The sequence below is a fragment of the Bos indicus genome, chromosome 4 (genome assembly GCF_029378745.1).
Source record: "Bos indicus isolate NIAB-ARS_2022 breed Sahiwal x Tharparkar chromosome 4, NIAB-ARS_B.indTharparkar_mat_pri_1.0, whole genome shotgun sequence".
Classification (NCBI taxonomy): Eukaryota; Metazoa; Chordata; class Mammalia; order Artiodactyla; family Bovidae; genus Bos; species Bos indicus.
This window is the reverse complement of record NC_091763.1, coordinates 7922270-7941690: the sequence shown is the minus strand read 5'-3', so window position 1 is coordinate 7941690 and position 19421 is coordinate 7922270. Positions and strand designations below refer to the sequence as shown.

General features: G+C 47.9%; 2 protein-coding genes across 3 annotated transcripts in view; both read left to right on the top strand.

Moving 5' to 3' along the window:
- Positions 1-1023: 1023 nt before the first annotated feature.
- LOC139182648 (ATP-binding cassette sub-family A member 13-like) lies at positions 1024-17162 on the top strand. The gene is made up of 10 exons (XM_070787401.1): positions 1024-1048; positions 2796-2959; positions 5302-5432; positions 7567-7700; positions 8832-8996; positions 11276-11475; positions 13221-13348; positions 14046-14146; positions 14488-15024; positions 16971-17162. The coding sequence occupies exons 2-10, from the start codon at positions 2796-2798 to the stop codon at positions 17160-17162; spliced, it is 1752 nt and encodes a 583-aa protein (XP_070643502.1). The 5' UTR covers positions 1024-1048.
- Positions 17163-18088: 926 nt separating this feature from the next.
- The window catches only part of ABCA13 (ATP binding cassette subfamily A member 13), a 335950-nt gene continuing 334617 nt past the window's right edge, over positions 18089-19421 (top strand). For both annotated transcript variants that reach the window (XM_070787451.1, XM_070787452.1), the window contains exon 1: positions 18089-18218. In XM_070787451.1, coding sequence (XP_070643552.1) covers positions 18143-18218 — 76 coding nt within the window. In that variant the 5' untranslated portion in view covers positions 18089-18142. The remainder of the gene's footprint in view (positions 18219-19421) is intronic.

The following is a 19421-nucleotide window of genomic DNA, read 5'->3' as shown; positions in this document are numbered from 1 at the left end:
AAGGTCCAGCTCTGTTACCAACTTGGGTTCTTGGGCTCCTCAAAGTCAGTAGAAATTGATCAGAGACCAGATGAGAAATTCAGGTGAGGCTTTATTGAGGCCCCTGCTGCCCAGAAGAGAGCGAGATCAAGTGACCGGCTCCCTTAAGTGGGACGAGGGTGGGGCGGGTGAGTGGGTCATATTGGGTGATCTGCCCACCCCCTGGGAGGTGCAGTCTGCAGGGATCATGTTCAGGACAGTTGGATTGTGGCCTTTTTTATCCTGTTCATACTTTAGCCCAACTGCAGGAGATGTTTGTCCCAAGTAGGCCCCAAGTCCAGCCTGTCTCAGCAATGTGTCTCGGCTTTTCCAGTGAAGCCATCTGCACACCCAAGCGCCCCGGCATGTCCTCAGTGTTCAGAGGCACTGGCATCACTTGGAGGTCACAGGGCTTTTTGAAGCTCTCCTGTCAGGAACAAGGACTGACACACAAAGAGATGCTCCCATCACACCCTCCACTCGGGAAATGAGAGTTCTAGGAGCCTGTGTTAGTAGCTGAAAGCAGAGGCCAGAACATATTTCTTATTTGGTCACAACCAGATTCCAAATATAATCTGAAAGTCACACTTTCATGTTCCTCTCCCTCTTCCATTTTTTTCTTTCTCTTGTTTTTCTTTACTCTCCCTTTATTCTCTCTGTCCTGTTCTGTACGCTCACAATGCCTGTGGAATTGGAGACTGAGAAAATAATAGATGGTTATTTGGTGATTCCATTTAATTTATTGGTTATTCCAATAAATAATTAATGGCAAATGGTTGAAATTTGGTTTACCAGTTAAATCACTTCCCTGGAATTTATTTAACAACAATGTGTTTTGAAAGGAGTGACTGTTTTCTTCAGATTTACTTCTCAGGTTGTTGTAATCATCTCTCAGAGCAGGACTCTGTGATTGGCATTTGATTTTGGAGCTAGAATAGGTGCTTGGCATGTGCTGTCTGGCTGCTGCCTGAACTAATATCTCTGACGTCTTCTTTTTGTAGATTCTCCTTATGGTTCCAGTTTTTTAACAGTAAGTATTTTAACAAAAGTTTGAAACTTAGTCTTCAGAGACATAATGGCATTGACTGAAAAAAAAAAAGCTGAGAATTATGTTTTTTAAAATATTTTTAATTTTTGAGTTTTTGGCTGCATTGTATGGCCCAAAGGATCTTAGTTCCCTGATCAGGGATGGAACTCATGCCTCCTGCAGTAGAAGCACAGAGTTCTAACCACTGTACCGCTGGGAAAGTCCAAGAACATTTTTTTTTTTTTTTTTTAAGAATTATGTTTTATTCAGTGGACTTGCTGAGGACTTAAGCCAGGGACAGCTTCCCTGATGGCTCAGATGGTAAAGAATCCGCCTGTAGTGCCAGAGACCCAGGTTCGATCCCTGGGTTGAGAAGATTCCCTGGAGAAGGGAATGGCAACCCACTCTGTATTCTTGCTTAGAGAATTCTATGGACAGAGGAGCCTGGTGGGCTACAGTCCATAGGATCTCAAAAGAGTCAGACTTAGCGACTAATGCTTTCATGTACACTTACAGTCTCAGTTCTCTCTGAGGAACTGCTCTGAAGAGGCAAGGGAGGAACCTGGACATGTAGGAATTTTTGCAACACAGACAGGGAAGTCGGAACATCGAAAGATTCCTGTTGATTAAGGAAAAAGCAGATCTTGTGTGAATGAGCTCACTGCCTCTCCATGCATGGGAAGATGCAAGAGTCTGGGCTCACTGAAATCATCCTTTGGATGTGCATCTTAGTTATCTGGGCAGTGTCTGGCTCTTCTCCATCCTGAACCTCCTCAGGGTGCGCAGGGGAGGGGTGTGGAGTTGGGGGGGGGGGAGAGTGGTCTCGGATGCAGCACCTGCTGGCTTGATGGTTGCAGCGTTCCCTGTTTACTGATATGAGAGGCGACATTCTTCTTCCACTACGGTTAAGTTCAAAGCACTGATTTTAAGTTTATTCTTCAAACACATTTTTATAGTGATTTGATTGTTAGTTAACACTGTATAGAAGTTGTATTTGAGATAGCCAGAATCGTGCAGGAGATGGATTAAAAGGCAAGTTTACTTTTCTGAAGGAAGGTCGTGAGTTTAGAAACCAAGAGGGTGAACATGGCATTGGGTGACGCAGGGCAAGTGGCCCTGCTCTCCCACTGGAGGGTGCCCAGGTTCTGTCCCTGGCAGAGAGCTAAGACACCACAAGCCACAGCATAGCCAAAAAAAACAAAAAAAATGATTCATGTGTATGGCACAAACCTTTGACTTGCATTAGACACACAGCCTTCAGTTAAGGCCCCAGTCATCGCCGGGGGACGTTTTGCTTTCCAAGGGACATTTGACAGCGTGGAACGTAGCTTTGGTCACATGTTGGTGGGTGCGGGGGGAGGACGAATTTTTGTGAGGATGGAAGTATTCAGTTATTGACACTATAACTGATATAGTCATGATTATGCTCAGCTGCAAGAACAGAAAAAACCCAGATAACAGTAGCTATTCCAGTTTTGTTCAGATTTGAACAATTCATCATCTGTTTCTAAATCTATCTCAACATCTTAGAAATTGGTTCAGCTTGTTACAAAAACAGACGTCTACCTCTCTTCCCTGGTTCAAACTTCCACAACAGTTAAAAAACCAACCTCACAGAGTAAATTTAAAATCGGGTCTGTTCAAAGTAGTGACTCGGGAGGTGCGACTTTGGCCCCCAGGGTCTCTGCGTTCTTACAGCTGTTGCGGCCCTGCGCCTCCCCGACTCCCACATGGCGTTTTGTTCCATCAGATGGATCTCAATAAGACCGAGGAAGTGATTGAGAAGCTAGAGAGTCTCCACCAGCAGCCTCACCTCTGGGACTTTCTGCTTTTACTGCCAAGACTCTACACAAACACCTTCCACATTGCAAATGGCGTCCTCGCGGGAGGACACCTACTCCACGCGGTTCTGACGTAAGTTAAAATGAGAAATGCAACCAGCTACAGAGGATTTGGTTCATCCTTCTCACTTTTTTTTGTTGTTGTTTGTTTTGCTTTGTTTAGTTTTGGCTGCGCTGGGTCTTCTTTTTTGTATTTTCATCTTTTTCCTAATTTTATTTTTAATTGGAGGATAATTGCTTTGCAATGTTGTGTTGGTTTCTTCCTCCTCACTTTTTTATTGAGAAAATACATCTCTGAATGATTGCTACAAGAAAAACAGGCATTATATCCCTGGAATTATATCACCCAGAGATGGCCGAGCTCTTGCTTCGCCACGCCTGCCTCGCATTCCCTGTATAAATATTTTACATAAGTGCAGTGATGCTATTCAGAGCATGTGCTCCCTGATTTAAACAATATAATGTTGCATCATTAATGTTTCCTGTGTCCTGATAGTCTTCAGATGAATAACATTCCATTTTGATAAGGTACTGTAGACCGCAGTTTACTTGATAATTTAGAACTGGTCTTTGGTTGTTTCTGAGCTTTTCGTTACTGGAGATGTGACATGAACATAATGTTACTGAGTCCAAGCTTGCTAAGCTTGCTCTGCTCGCTGCATGACAGGCCAATGAATCCAAGAGATGAGGGGTTGAGGCAAGGAATCCGACTTTATTCCGAAGGCTGGCTGGCTTACCGAGAAGATGGCCAACTACCATCTTGTCGGGGTCTGGATGCCGGGTTCTTTCATGGATCACAGATGGGGGATGGTGGGGGCACAAAGTAAAGAGGCCATTTAATCTTGCAAGTATCTCCTAGAATGGCAAGCCTCAGGCAGGGGGGTGTGTTAATTTCTTTCTTTCTGCCATCTCTAAGTGGACAGGGTTCTGAACAAAGGCACTTGTCAGGCAGAGGGGCAGGATTCTCTGAGGCAGGACATTGTATGAGAATAATAATAATTATTAATAATAATAATAACAAAACAACAGAAAGCACATCAAAGAAACAGTTCCTATAAGGAGTCAGAATTGACTTCTCCCTGCAACAATAACACTTTAAACTAGTAAATTCTTAGTAAATGATGCTCAGTCTTACCAGTTGTGGTTCATGGAGCAGCACGCTGGTCTCCTGTGATGGACCTGACCCCATGTTACCCTGGGTTGAGATAGGAGCGAGATTTAAGCCCCCAATTAAAGTAACAACCTTTTGCTTTCCTTTCCCTTACCTTATTTTAAATAGCTGCTGCTCATCAATCACCGCTTTCACGTCTGTGTTCTTGCTTCCTAGTTACACCCAGGGAAACGAGGGCTACCTGGGGAGGGGAGGGATCTGCAGTTTGAGCAGAAAGTTTACTGTGTATAAAAGATACCCGGAACAAAGCCGGGGCACTCAGCCTTTGGAGGTGACTCTGCTGGGCCCACAACAGTGCTGAATAAACCCGGCTGTTCTGCATCTTTGAGTGCTGCTTATCTCTTTCTGACACATGGTTTCCATAACAGGGTGACCTTTGAGAGGATCCCTTCTCAGGTGGCTTCCCACATTTTAATAATGTGGTCTTCCTCCCCTCCCCAAATCGGACTCTGTGTAAATCTTTTGTACCAATAGGGTATTTTATTAGTAAAAGTTGATATTCTTTCCAGATTTTAAACCATGACTTGTTTTCTCTGCCATCAGTGAGAGCAGTCAGTGTTGTCCTCAAGCCAGGGGGGAGGAGTCCTTTTTCCAAAGGGGGCCCCTGGCCTCTGCAGCAGCCGGAGCTCCCTGTGCAAGGGGCCAGAGCCCACTCTGAGAGCTCCATAGGCCCCTTCCCTACCCACCATGGAGGGCAGCTCTCCCCACTGGAGTGTGCACCCCCAGGTCCCTGGGTGGTCCAGGGGCTGCTGTGGGCAGGAGTGTAAGGTAGGGGTGTGGATGGTGCTTGGATGTGCAGGTAGGAGGTCCAGGGGTGCAGACGGGGCCTTTGAGATACAAACAGAGCTGAGGTACAGGCAGAGCTGGGGAGTGGAGGGCGGGGGGACCAGGGACTCCTACCCCTTCATTCTGGTGCATAACTCAGAATCAGAACATTATGAGGTTGAACAAGGCTTCCCACAGGGTTCTCCAGTAGGCAGGGGGTCCCCGGATATTAGACTGAGTGTCCAAACTTGACACAGGAGGGCTGATGAGCACTTTTCTGAGGTCACAGCACTTGGCACCTGTCGGCTTCCCGAGTGGACCAAAGAACGCGCTTAACTTTTGTTAACTTTTGGTCCAGGGAGTCGGGGTCACACTCCAGCCTTGTGAGTTCCAGCCACATCCTGCTGGGGTGGGGCGGGGCGGGCCAGGGGGATGCCACCTGTTTTGCTAATGGTGTTCTGGTTCTGCTTCATTTCCAGGTCCTTATCAGCTCTAGAAGATTTAGATTGGCTGCCTCTCAACCACACCTTTTTCAGGGTCTCTGAAATGGTGCTAAAGGCGGCTGTTTCAACGCTGGCATCCCTGCAAGAGAGTGGAGCCATGGCCACAGGTGTGGGCATCTTACCACTATTGTGACATTTCACTGTTGTACTGGTTAAATTTATCAGCAGCCACCACAGAGCTCACATGCTGCTCAAAGAAATGATTTAAATAAAATATCAAATGCAAGAAAGAATCGGTTGTTTCTGATAGAGGTAGACTGAAAATTTGAAACTCAAAACAGCTTGATTTTCTACCAAAATTCTGCAGTCATTTCTAATAAATATGTTATTTTTAATTAAAAAAATAACTGATTTTAAAACTCTTGGACTTGTGCCCTCTAAGAATAGACCTGTCATTGGTTCTTTTTTTTTGGTTGTACCACTCGACTTGTGGGATCTTTGTTCCCTGAGCAGGGATGGAAACCTGGACTCCTAAAGGACGTACAGAGCCCAATCCATTGGATTGCTAGGGAAGTCCCATTAGTTCTTTGATTTCAGCCTTTCTTCCCTCCTGAACTCCTATTATTTGAAAAATATTTGAAGTATTTGAAAAACAATAAGAGCAGAAAGGTGATATGGATTTAGAACCATCCCCCCACCCCCAACCGAATAGTCTTTCCACAGGAAAAGGTGAAATGACTTAGCTTGACCCAGGTATCCTTTCTTGTTTCCTTAAATTTTCATTTTCTTTTATTTTACTGGCAAAATTGTATATATTCAAAGTGTACAAGGTAATGATTTGCTATATGTATACATGGTAACATGATCACCAAAAACAAGTTATTTAAAACATTCAGCACTTCACACTGTTGCCTTTTTTGGGTGATAATGATGTCTGAGTGATAAGTATATAATACGGCATTGTTGACTGTAATCCCAGCGTCATGCAGGAAATCTCCAGAACTTACCTTTAACTGAAAGTCTATACTATGACCAATATCTCCTTCCTGGCACCTCTGCACACACAGGAAGTACTCGTTTTAATCTCAGAACCTGTTTTTTCCCCAAGCCAGATTCCTGGGTAGCCGCCCCCTCCCCTCCACTTCAGAACCTACCCAGAGTTCCCTGTGACCCTGACTTCCTGGCATCTTCACAGCAGTAATTTCAGGGCAGGTGAAGTCTCGTAGGAGGGCTTGAGGTGGAGGCTTGTGTAACTGTAGCACTCAGCTGATGCTTGTTGAATCATGATCTGAAATGACCTAGAGTGGGTTTCCAGATGCAGCTTCATCTTGGAATTTGTGTGCTTTTAGGTTTGAAGTTGCCATACTCCCCGGAGGTCACCCGACCTTGGAGGTCTCAGGTGTAGATTTTGGGGCAGGGGTTGCCACTTCTGTATGGCGTTGCTGGGTTACTTGGGTACCTTATGGGTTTTATATCTTGATTAGCTCTGTTGCGGGGAAACTTTTTCTTTGGTTTTAAATAATTTTTATAAATATAATTTTAAAGACTCCACAGTATTTTGTGCTATAAATAAATCATATTTCCTTCCTTCCTCCAGTGCCAGACACTGAATTGGTTTTCAATATTTAAACAGTGTAAAATCAGTGCAGTAATATCATGGTTCGTGACTTTTCCTTCAGGCATTTATTAGGTTTCTTCAGATAGATTTTTTAAAACAAAATTATTGGGTTCAATATGTGAATTTCATAAACTTCTTGCCATTCCCTTTTCCAGGGAATCTTCCCGACCCAGGGATTGAACTCAAGTCTCCTGCATTGCAGGCAGATTCTTTACTGTCTGAGCCACCAGGGAAGCCCATTATCAAATTACCCTCTAGAAATTTGTGGTCATTTATGCGCCAGGAGGTGGCTCAGTAGTAAAGAATCCACCTGCTAATGCAGGAGATGCAGGAGATGAGGGTTAGATCCCTGGGTCGGGACCATCTTCTGGAGGAGGAAATGGCAACCCACTCCAGTGTGCTTGCCTGGAAAATTCCACGGACAGAGGAGCCTGGCTGACTATAGTCTATAGGATCTCAAAGAATTGGATAGGGCTGAGCATGCAAGGAAGCAAGTGATGTATCACCGCAATCTCTGTAGCTCTGGATTAGCTTCTGTTTGCTCTTCCTGTGAATGGTCCAGTTGGCCTTTGCACTGCATTTGCCTTTCTGTTTGAAGTGGAAAAGACATCATTTTCTAAATGACTTTCGACCTGTCACAGTGCTGCCGCAGCCGACAGTATAAAGCACTTGTTGTCTTGCAGAGTCAGGTTACAGCCTGTCCGTGAAGGAACTGATGTGGGACCCACAGAAGGTTCAGGCTGACCTGAAATCCCAATTTGGCTTTGATGACCTTCATGCAGAACGAGTCCTGAATTACTCTGCTGACCTAGACAAGGTACGCACGCTCGGCTGCTCTCACGCTTTGGGTTTCTCCCCGAGGGCAACTCTAGAACCTTCTCCTGGGACCTCGGGGCGGGAGTTCCCTTACTGAAATCTGGCTCCTTGGACCCGGTGGGATGCTGCTGTGTCTGACTGTTCTAGAACTGCTCCTTCCCTCTTTCCTTGACACGTGATCCTGCCTCAAACACAGTTTGGATGTAATAGAACACCTCTAGGCAGCAGGGGGACAAGCCAGGCCCCTGAGGGTGGGAGGTTGTGAAGGCCAGTGGGGTCCAGATGGGGCAGAGGGCATGAAAGGACTGCTTTCCAGGCAGAGCGATGCCTGGGGTCTGGGGAACCAGCTGGCTTCACCAGATCAGAGCCTCACTTTCCAAACTGTAAAATCAGGGGCTCTGACCCACTGACCCCTCCAGGCCCCACTAGCAGCTGCTCCTGCTGGTCTGGGAGGCCCTTACCTGCTGACCCTTTGGTCTCTTGGCACATCTGTGGGTGCTTCTGCTTCTCGCAGGGCAGGAGCCAAATACTGTAGCCCTGTCTCCTTCCTGTGCCTGCTCCCCCAGACCCCTTTCCCACCTCCAGATAGGACGACACCATGATTGTTATAAAACTATGTAATAGAGGAACACAGTTCACTCCAACAAGAACATACATGTTTAATAGCATTGTATTAGAGAAACTTCATGTGAAGGTCATTCACAGAAATAAAGGGGGTTTGGTTTCAAAATATTAAGTGATTTCTGACTCAGAACTCTGATCCAACTTCATCCGGCTCTGATACTTAGAAAATGATTTTGGCAAAGCAAATTTGTGAGTCCAAGGTATCAGTTAAACTGGGCCAGCATGTGGGTGCCTTTGGCCCAAGGGAGTGGAGATGAACAGTTTCTGAAATCATCCTGTGTCCTGGAGAAACTGAGATTCTCCTGGAAAGGGTCATCAGCTTACTGCTGCGCTCTGAAGGCCTCCCGTCCAGGTAAATGCATGTGGATGATAGCGCTCTGTCAACTTGTTATGTCTTCAGTCAAACAAATGTCGGAGCTTTTTCTTCGGCAAGATTGTGGTATTATTAGGAGAAAAACATCCCAGGAAAAACACGCTGATTTCTAAATAGTTGCTGTATCATTGGCAGATCCCCACAGACGGTTCCCTGGAGCAGATGCTGTGCTCAGCCTTGTCTGGCTCCTCCGAGGATGAAGATGATGGAGAGGGTCGCCCTGCAGACTGTGACCCTCAGTGGTCAGCGGCCAAAGACTACCTGGTCCAGGCGGTCAGCCGGCTGCACCTCTACAGACAGGTGACGTCCACAGTAGACACCTGTCCTGGCGTGCCCACACCGAAGCACTTTCCTCCTGAGTGTTTCACTGCTGGGTTTAATTTATTTATCTAATCCTTTGGATTTTTTTCTGGGTTTGGTTTCTTCTCCTGCCCCCCCACCTCCATTTATTTACTTTTGGCTGTGCTGGCATTTTGCTGCTGCTCTAAGAACTTTCTCTGCGGCAGGTGGAGGCTACTCTGCAGTTGCAGTGTGCAGGCTTCTCACTGCAGTGGGTTCTCCTGTTGTGATGCGTGGGCTCTAGGGCACACGGTTCAGTAGTTGTGGTGGGTGGGCTTAGCTGTCCCGCAACATGTGGGATCTTACCCACGTGATCCCTGACCAGGGATTGAACTGGTGTCCTGCACTGGCAGGCGGATTCCCAACCACTGGACCACCAGGGAAGTCCTGAATTCTTTTTAATACTTTTTTTAAATTGAAGCATAGTTGATTTACAATGTTGTATTAGTTTCAGGTGTGCAGTTTTATATATATATATATATATATATATATTTTTTTTTAATTTCAGATTCTTTTCCCTTAGAGATTCTCATAAAATATTGCATATAGCTCCCTCTGCTATACTGTAGGTCCTTGTTGGTGATCTTATTTATACTTATTATTTTATTTTATTGTGTGGAGAACACTGAACATGAGATTTACTCTTTCACCTGATTTTTAAGTGTCCAGCACAGCAGTGCTGCCTACAGCTCAGGCCATCCAGCAAAGCCCAGCGAGGGTGCACCTGGCTTACTGGAGCTTTACAAGAGTCAGTCCATTCATCACTGCCTGCCCCCTTCCACATCTTTCTGTGGGGGAGGCCTGAGGAGCCCCACAGCCTGGCCTCCTTCTGCAGCTTCATATGCACACAGACAGCACCAGGGATCCCTCTTTATTTTATTGAACTATAGTTGATTCACAATATTATGTTAATTTCTGCTGTTTAGCAAAGTAAATTTCTGCTGTTCAACTATATATACACACACATTCTTTTTCATACTGTCTTCCATTATTGAATATAGTTCCCTGTGCTATACAGTAGGGCCCTGTTGTTTATCTATCCTGTATGCCATCATCAGAAAGTTGAAAGGGACAGCAGTGACCTGACCAGCATTGCCACGGTCAGTGGAAGCCTTGTCTGGGTGGCGAGCTCGTGGAGAAACGGAAGATAGTCACCGCACAGCCCTGTTCTCTATACATCCCCATCCTTTCAGTCTGGGCGGGAATGCCCTGTTTTAGTGTAATGTTGATAACCCACAATATGAACCGCCTTTAGAGCCCCCAAGTTCATGACATAAAATGATATTCAGTAACTGTGTATTAGCTATATAATTTTCAGACATATGAATATATTTATACCATTCCACATCAGCTTAGTTTTTAAGATTTATTTCACTTATTTAGAAGTGTACATTATTACCTTCGGACTTCCTGATGGCTCAGCAGGTAAAGAATCTGCCTGCAGTGCAGAAGACACAGGAGACTCTCCAGGCTGGGAAGGTCCCCTGGAGGAGGAAATGGAAACCCACTCCAGTATTCTTTCCTGGAGAATCCCACGGACAGAGGAGCCGGGTGGGCTACAGTCCATGGGGTCATGGAGAGTCAGACATGACTGAGTGACTAAGCACTGTTATATTACCTTTTCTTTTGAAAATGGGGAGAGGGGAAGGAAAAAGAGAAATTGGGCCAACGAAACAATTGCATGCATCCATTGTTGCAATTTGCAATTTTTAATTTCTGAGTAGAAATGAAACCCTAATACAGTTGTTAACAGGTGTTTCAATCTGCCAACCACATAAAAACAGGCCATCTGTCACCTGGAATAGTCTGTTGTTATTCCTGTCTTTTTTCCTCTTATTTTTGGCTGTGCTGAGTCTTTGTTGCTTTGGGTGGGTTTTCTTCAGTTGCAGCAGTGGAAGCTGCTCCTCAGTGTGGTGCATGGGCTTCTCATTGCAGTGGCTTCTCTTGTGTTGGGCACAGGCTCTACGGGGTATGAGCTTCAGTAGTTATAGTTTGTGGGCCCGGAGGTTGTGGCTCCCAGACTGTAGAGCTCGGGCTCAGTAGTTTTGGTGCGTGGGCTTAGGTGCTCCTTGGCATATGGAATCTTCCCAGACCAGGGATCGAACCTGTGTCCCCTGCATTGGGAGGCGAATTCTTATCCACTGTGCCACCAGGGAAGTTCTGTTACTATTTCTTAACTAAACTCTATCATTTCCAGTTTATTATTGTTGGTAACAATGTTCCTGTTTCTTGACATTCAGGTATTTGATCAGCAGTGGAAAGGCAGCCTCTTCCAGCAGGTCCTGGCGGGGATTGGCCGTGGCCTGGAGGCACTGAGGACTCAGTCTGGGGAGGGGAGCCAGCCCTGGAAGGTGGTCAGGGCTTTGCAGGCCGCTCTCCTCCTCTTGAATGACAGCATGGCAGCAGATGGCCCCGAAGGCAGCCACACACCTACCAGGATGTAAGGCACTTTTTCCTGTTTGGTTGTTGACGAGGTTTGACAACTCCAATTTTAAAGAGTGCATGACTCTTAGGATGCTTTCTCTGTAACCCCAGTTAGACAACAAAGGGCTAGTTAGCAGCTGCAAAGTGCGAGGCTTGTATTGTGGACCCTGGTAGGATTGTTTGCAGCAATCTGCGTGCCTGTACGCCAAGGAGGCCTGGCGTGCTGCGATTCATGGGGTCTCAAAGAGTCGGACACGGCTGAGTGACTGAACTGAACTGAACTGACATGCCTGTACAGGTTTAAAAACAACCAATGAGGGTACAATGTTTGAGGCGGTTTTCAGATTCTTGACCTTTAGGTCTTATGTCTCTGATATTTGTTTTAAAATGAACAAAAATATTTTAAAGGTCCTTTCCTGTAAGGAAGTACCTATTTCCTTATTTCTTTATAACTTTTTGTGTAGTTGAAATGTTTACATGAGGTCCAGAAATATTTCAGAAGTAGGAAAGGTGGGTCACGTGTTTTCGTGTTTAAGATACTGAAACCAGCACTCACATGGAGGAGGGAGGAGTCTAGAGTGGCATGGGGTCTGTTTCTTCAGCGGAGGTGGCTGTTTGTAGTGATTTGATGAATCTTGTGTTGTTCGGTCGCTGAGTCACGTCTGACTCTTTGCGACCCCGTGGACTGCAGCACGTCAGGCTTCCTTGTTCTTTACCATCTCCTGGAGCTTGCTCAGACTTGTCCATTGAGTTGGTGATGCCATCCAACTATTAAACTCCTAAAGTTAGGGCTTTCCTTTGAATAGAACAAAACTTGAGTGGTTGCCCAGGGCATGTGGGTGCTGTGGTGAGGCTTCCCACAGGAGGGAGGGGCAGGCACCACAAAAGGGGTGAGGGGTCAGCCAGCCGCAGACACTTGCCCAATTAGCTGGAGAAATCATGAGACACATGGTCCTGTCTCATGAGAGCTTCACATACAGAACACGAACGAGGGCATTAAAACCTTCCCTGCTTGGCTGTCTACTTTAAAGCTGTTAAAAATAGCACCTCTGTTACTTAATGCACATCAGTAGAGACACTGCAGTGGGTCATCTTAACAATCCTGCCAACTTCCAGTGTGTCCTGGCACTTCTGCCCAGGGTCCTGCCTGGATTGTGATGGACCACAGTGTTGGGGGCCCCAGGAGCCCTGCCCCCGCTCTTGGCTTCTCAGGGATTCGGGGCATCAGTGACCACATCGTGCTCTGAGCCCACTGACCAGGCATCCTCCCGAGTGACCCAGAGTTGGAGGAATGCGACTTGCCCGCGGTCATCCTGTCAGGCCCTGTTATGGAAGCCACCTAACAGGGTGCAGGGGTCTGGTTGGAGCTGGGCAGCCTGGACTCCACCACACACCATCTGGACATTGAAACACTCTTAAAATACACTTCTGTGCAAAACTTTTTCTAATAACTCAGGTTTCATGCAAATGTCTTTAAATCTCACCTGGAATTTTATCCTAATCCTTGTCTCTTCTACCCACTACTCAGAATAAACTTTTCTGTTTTGGGGTAAAGAGAGTATTTAATCCATGTTCAGCCTAAAAGAATCTCCAAATTGGAGGATTCAGGGGATATGATCTGTCAGGAACTTGGTTATCTGTGTCTGTGGGGAAATGAAATCCTGAAGCTGTGGGGGATTCTCCTGGGAGCGGGATTTTATTTCCCAAGGAGGCCCGTGAACTGCTTTCCATCGTGTTTCATTTGTATATTTCCGCCCTCAGATTACTGTATATGCAGAGACTGCAGCGCGTCCTCCGGAAGCTGCCCCCGGGGCCGGCCCTGACGAGACTGCTCCAGCTAGACGGGGCTCTCAGGAGCGCAGGGGCCCAGGATCTACACCTCGTCCGAGGTAACTAGTGCCAGGCTTATCTGTCCACACTGCACATCAGGGCAAGTGTGAGCGCAGGGAGGGCAGACTCCAAGCCGCCAGACACCTGTCGGGTTTGCAGGTGAGGTGCAGGCGTGGAGTACATACTGCCCGAGGTGCTTCAGACCTGGCACGTCCAGGCTGAATAAATAGCTTGTCGCCTTGGAGGTCACACCCTGCTGCTCCCTGTCAGCCTCCCTGGGGCCTGGACGGGCTCCTTCCTGGGACCAGGTCTGCTGTCCCATCCACTTCCATCCCCGGTGCTTGGGCGGGACTGATGCTCACACCCCTCCTCTGTTCCCTCCCCACGGCCCTGGCATCCTCCTGGGCCGAAGGCCTTGTCCCCCTCGTCTGCCCAGCACCGTTCCCTGACCGAGACCATGACTGTGGTCCCAGGAGGCGGCCGTGTGCACTGGGCAGTCAGGGTTCTGTCTCTTCTCATGGTGGAGGGGGAGCGAGGTGGCTGACGGAACCTCCCCTCGTGAGTCTTCAGAAAGAGGAGCCAGAATCGTGGTGACTTTCTCAGCTCCCTCCTCAGGGAGACAGGAATGTCTGACCACAAGTCTGGGTGCTGACACGCCTGCTTCCAGGGTTCAGTCTGTTATTTGACAGCCACGTGTTGAGTCAGGCACGGAACAACCTGAGGGGCTGAACAGTAACCTGTCTTTCTGTCCTTCAGAAATCCTCATTTGCCTCGAGGCTTCTGCCAACAACTCTAGATCCCATGGACCTGGCCAATCGAAACTGGAAAAGGACATGCTTTTTAAGGAGTTAAAGCAGGTAAAACAGCAAAGAATCATAAATAAACAACTTGGCTAGAACACTTGAGAAAATCAAGTGGTATTTCCTTTTGCTCCTGCTTTTCTAGCAAAGTAAAGAGAACAGTAGGCAGTTTTTATGCCTGTTTTTGGCCATATTGTGTGGTATGTGGAGCTTCCCCAACCAGGGATGGAACCCGTGTCCCCTGCACTGGCAGGCTGATTCTTATCACTGCACCACCAGGGAAGTCCCAGTAGGCAATTTTAGAGGAACTTTGTTTTCTCTTGTAAGTCTGGCTCCTGTTTGTGGCCTCTGGCTCAGAAACTGTCTCACGTTGCTCTCCCTGCCTCTGTTTGTCTTAGTTGCTGATGAATAAGAACGCCTCTTCTCTCTGCCTTGGTGGGTGCTTGTTGGAGACGGGAGTTCCCCTGCGTCCCAGAGTGGCTGGCGTCCAGGAGGCCTTCGGGGGACTGACCTGTGGTCCTCTCCCCTCCAGCGAGGCCAGTGCTTTACACAAGCTGCTTGGGTCTGTGCAGGACTCTGTGAGTACCCACCATCTGGCCTCTTCCGGGCCTTGGGAGCTCATTCCTGAGGTAGATTCACTGAAGATATCCATCCTGGAGCTGTGGTTTTATGAGGCAGCTGCTGATGTCGTCGAGCCCCAGCTGCCCCGGGACCCTAGACCTTGTCTGGCCGCCTTAGGAGGTTGTGTGCCCCACCTGGCCAAAATCTACTTGATGTTGAACGGATCTCCCCAAGAGCACCCAGGACTGTCCCCAGGTCACATCTGCTTCCCTGTATCCGGCTCCACTTCCAGCTGCAAATGCCACAGCGGGTGGAGCCGTGTCCTGAGGTCAGTCAGCGGTGGTCCGAGTTATAGCTCCAGTGGCCAGAGCTTGGTGGGCATGTGCTCTCCCTACGTCGTGCCCAGGACCTGGGGCTGCCTTCCCCCAGTATCTAAGTGTGCAAAGTGTGCAGCATTAGTGAAAAGGACCGTGTCAAGTCCAGCCCACGTTTTTCCTACTGAACACTGTTGTGTCTGCCCAGTCATGTCCAATTCTTTGTGACCCCATGAACTGTAGCCCGCCAGGCTCCTCTGTCCATAGGATTCTCCAGGCAAAAATACTGGAGTGAGCTGCCATTCCGTTTTCTCCAGGTTATCTTCCCGACCCAGGGATCAAACCTGGGTCTCCCACATTGCAGGCAAATTCTTTACCTTCTGAGCCACAAGGGAAGCCCTACTGAACACTGGAAGTTATATGAACGTTCATCCTTTTTATTGATAGTTCATCTCACTTTCAGTATTTCCTGTTTCACGTTTATCTTCTTTCATATAAACCATGGAATAAAATCGGTGAAAAGATGAAACTAGTGAACTGTAGTAGTAGCAGTAGTGTAGTTGCTCAGTCGTGTCCAACTTTTTGTGACCCTGTGGACTGTAGCCCACCAGGCTCCTCTGTCTATGGGATTCTCTAGGCAAGAATACTGGAGTAGGTAGCTGTCCCCTTCTCCAGGGGATCGTCCCAACTCAGGGATTGAAGCTGGGTCTCTCCCATTGCAGGCAGATTCTTTACCGTCTGAGCCACCAGGGTAGCGTGTCAGTCCAGTTTGTGTTTTCTCTGCACCTGCTCTGTGAGGGATTGTGGGTGGAGGGGTGCACGCCGGCCTGACTGAGGAGGGTGGGGGGCAGCCTGGGTCCCCGGTGGGGCGCGTCCTCCCGGATGAGTGTATGAGCTCGTAAGGAGGCTGGGGACTGGAAGCAAGGAGAACTCGGGGAGAGTGCTGGCCAGAGGGAAGGTGTGTGCAGGCACAGAAGCCATCGCCTGTTGGCACAGCTGTTTTCCTGCTCTCAGTTTGTAAAGTCTTTCCCGACAGAAAGCCCACCCATGTTTCTCTGTATCTGTAAGGCCTATGTCTTGGCGCCCATGGGCTTCCCGGGTGGCTCAGTGGTAAGGAACCTGCCTGCCAATACAGGGGACTCAGATTCCATTCCTGGGTCAGGAAGATCCCCCAGAGAAGGGAATGGCTACCCACTCCAGTATTCTTACCTGGAGAATTCTGTGGATGGAGGAGCCTGGCAGGCACGGAGTTGCAAAGAGTCAGACACGACTAAGCACACAGCACACTTGGAGCCAATAGAGCCGGCATCTGCTGGTGCTGTGAGGTCGTTATGTTCATATATTTATGTACACGTGATAGCCTTTCTGATGGGGCTTAGGCTGTGTGTCACTAACGAACCCCCAGAGTGTAGCAGGTGGTTCTGATGGTCCTACCAGATGCCTCTCTTTTAGCTGCGGGAGCCTGGGGGTAGTTGCAACATGGGTTGGGGCGGCTGTCTCCTCCAAGTGCCAGGGTCCCTCTGCTCCTTGTGGCCTCTTCATGTGGCCCCCAGCAGGGCGGCCACACTTCTCCTGTGGCAGCCTGGGATCCCAGGCAAGAGAGTGGGGCTGGGAGTCGATGTCCTCAGAAAGGGTGGGGCCGGAAGGGCCGTGTCCTTCTGCTCTGTGCTGGTTAAACGTGGGTCCCAGCCTGGCCTCGATGAGCTGCAGGGACCGGTTACAGGGCTGTGATGCTTGGAAGTCTGCTCCACTGGGATCATGTGGGCAACAAGCCAGTACAGACGGGCTTGAAGAGTAGGTGCTCTCTGGTTGACGTCTGCCTGCAGCTGAATTTGGGGTTTGTTCAAGTGAACAGACACACAAGTCCAGGACTTGGTGGTCCCAACCCTACGTGGTGCAGTTCAAAGGGACCCGCTGCTGAGTGAGAACAGGGCAAGGCTGCATCACAATTGCCCACAGTTTAATCACTTTATGGACTGCGAGCCATGCTGTATCTGCCTTTTCAGAGTCATCTTTTGCAAGCAGTCATTACTGGGCACACAAGTATGCCAGTTTCAATACCAGAAGATGCCCCGGACTGGCAGGACCTAGGGGCACAGCTGCAGGAAGCGAGCCTGCCCTGCACTCGGCTCCTGCGGCTACTGAGAGCTGATGTCTCTGCTGCTGACTGTGCGGACCAGCTTTTCTCCACAGTGTAAGTAGTAGCTGTTAGGTGGAAAACGTCTGCACAATCGGAAACCGAAGGGATTCCTGTGGCTTCCTTCTATATGAGCGATAGGTCAGCATGGCATATTCTACTTATAAATAGTCACTTAGTTTTTTTTTCTATTTTAAAAATATTAGCCTGTTTGGTACTATTGGAAAGCATCTACCGGGTATAAAATAGTAAACAGTCCCTTTTAACCATTGGCTTAATCTTTCACAGGAAATCTAGAACCCTCATTTAGTCCAAAGAGCTTTATTTAAGAAAAAAAAATATATATATTTTTGGCAGCTTTGGGTCTTAGTTGAGGTGAGAGGGCTTAAGGTTGCCTTGGGGCATGTAGGATCTTAGCTCCCAGACCAGGGTTTAAACCTACATCCCCTGCACTGGCAGGCAGATTCGTAACCACTAGCCCACCAGGGAGGTTCCCCAAGGTGCTTGTTTATCACGTCACCCAGGATGCTCGTGTGAATCGCCAGCAAGTGGCTTTCAAAGGAGCTGTGCTTTTCCAGAAAATCCGCCTTGCTTTTATTTTCTCAAACCATGGATTGTACGTGTAATGAATTTCCATTCTCCTCAGCTGCTAGGATGTTCAAAGTCGAATATGTGAAATGGGAAATGTGTTTTTTGTAACTCAGAACTCGCTTCATATCATATCCTTTAATTTCCCACTTTCTCCTCTCTTGGCTTGTTGTCTTATGTTTTATGTATTTCCATAAAATAATTTTTCCTCATTTTGCAAATCAGGATCGGAATGTTCATAAATAAGAAAACGATTTCAAAGGTTCTAATGTCCTGTATAATCGGACTGTCAGACATTTGTATATATTTGTACTTAGATGAGTTTGTGATAAGACCTTCTGGAAAATCATTATTAAAAGTTGTTTTTTCTGGATTGGTTTTAATTGCAGGATTTTTCATACACTTGAGAAAGCACAATCATTCCTGGAACATACACACTTTTGGAAAGCCTTCATGGGGTTTATCAGGAAGACTTGCGAAGTGGCTCGATATGTGAATAAGCAGGAGGGTATCCAGAACAGTTCACTGGGTAAGTCGGTGCTCTGGACTCCAGCCATGTGGGTGTTTTCCCCATTTGCTGTGGCAGCACAGCTTCCTCAGAGACAAGCAGTCCCACCGAGGGGAGGGGGCTGACAGCGGGGGCTTGCCAGCACAGGCACACTGAGCTTTCCTGTTTACTCTATCAGTGGTAACAAGACTGACCACAGGTCCCAGCACAGTGACTGCTTCCACTTTAAACTGGCCCAGTTTGGCCCATAAATACTTATCTGTACAGACTCATTGTAACCCAGCCTTTGAAAGTCCAGATGCTCTGTGTGCAGTACCACTTCCCTTGGCAGTGTGCCTGCCTCAAGTACCCGTGGCAAGTAGATTCCCCTCTCTCCTTACCAGTGTCAGAGCCAAAAGCCCCTTAAAATATGAACTTTACAACTTGCAACTACAGAACTCACAGAGAATCATACTGGTCTCCGAGAAGCTTTGTTTTTAGAGAAGATGCTGGCAGGGAGACACCTCCATCTCTGCGTCAGCTTCTTCTGGGTCTAGAGCCGGGGGTGTGCTTCCATCTACCTTGGGAACCACGTGCCTGGTTCTCCTGTGTTACACAGGCTCTGGTCCCATGCGGTCATCAGCATCTCCTTGGAGCCCCTGTGTCTTGAGCTTGGGGATTGGGGCCTGAGGATGACAGTTTCCTGTTCCTTTTCTGTGGCCGTGTCCATCTAACACTCCTTCCTTCCTCCTCAAACTGATCCGAGGGGCTGCTAGAGACCCCATGTCTCTGGTTCTTGGTATCAGACTCATCAGCCGTGAGAGGGGTCCCTGCATTCACTGTTGTTACTCTCCAGGCTATGTACCCCATATACAGAGCTGGGTCCACGTGGCTTCTCCAGTGGGTTGGCCCTGTTCTTCTGTGTTGGGTGCTCATCCTACATGTTGGGTTTCCCTGGTGGCTCAGTGTAAAGAATCTGCCTGCCAATGCAGGAGACAAGGGTTCAATCCCTGGGTCGGGAAGATCCCCTGGAGAAGGAAATGGCAACCCTCTTCAGTATTCTTGCCTGGGAAGCGCTCTTGCCTGGCAGGCTATAGTCCATGGGGTCACAGAGTCAGACATGACTTAGCGACTAAAAAACAACCTACATGTTAACTTCCTGCTTCAACACCTTGTCCTCCTTTTCATCGCATATTTCTGCGCAGTTCTACCATTTCCAGAAACACGGGCTACAAACATACTCAC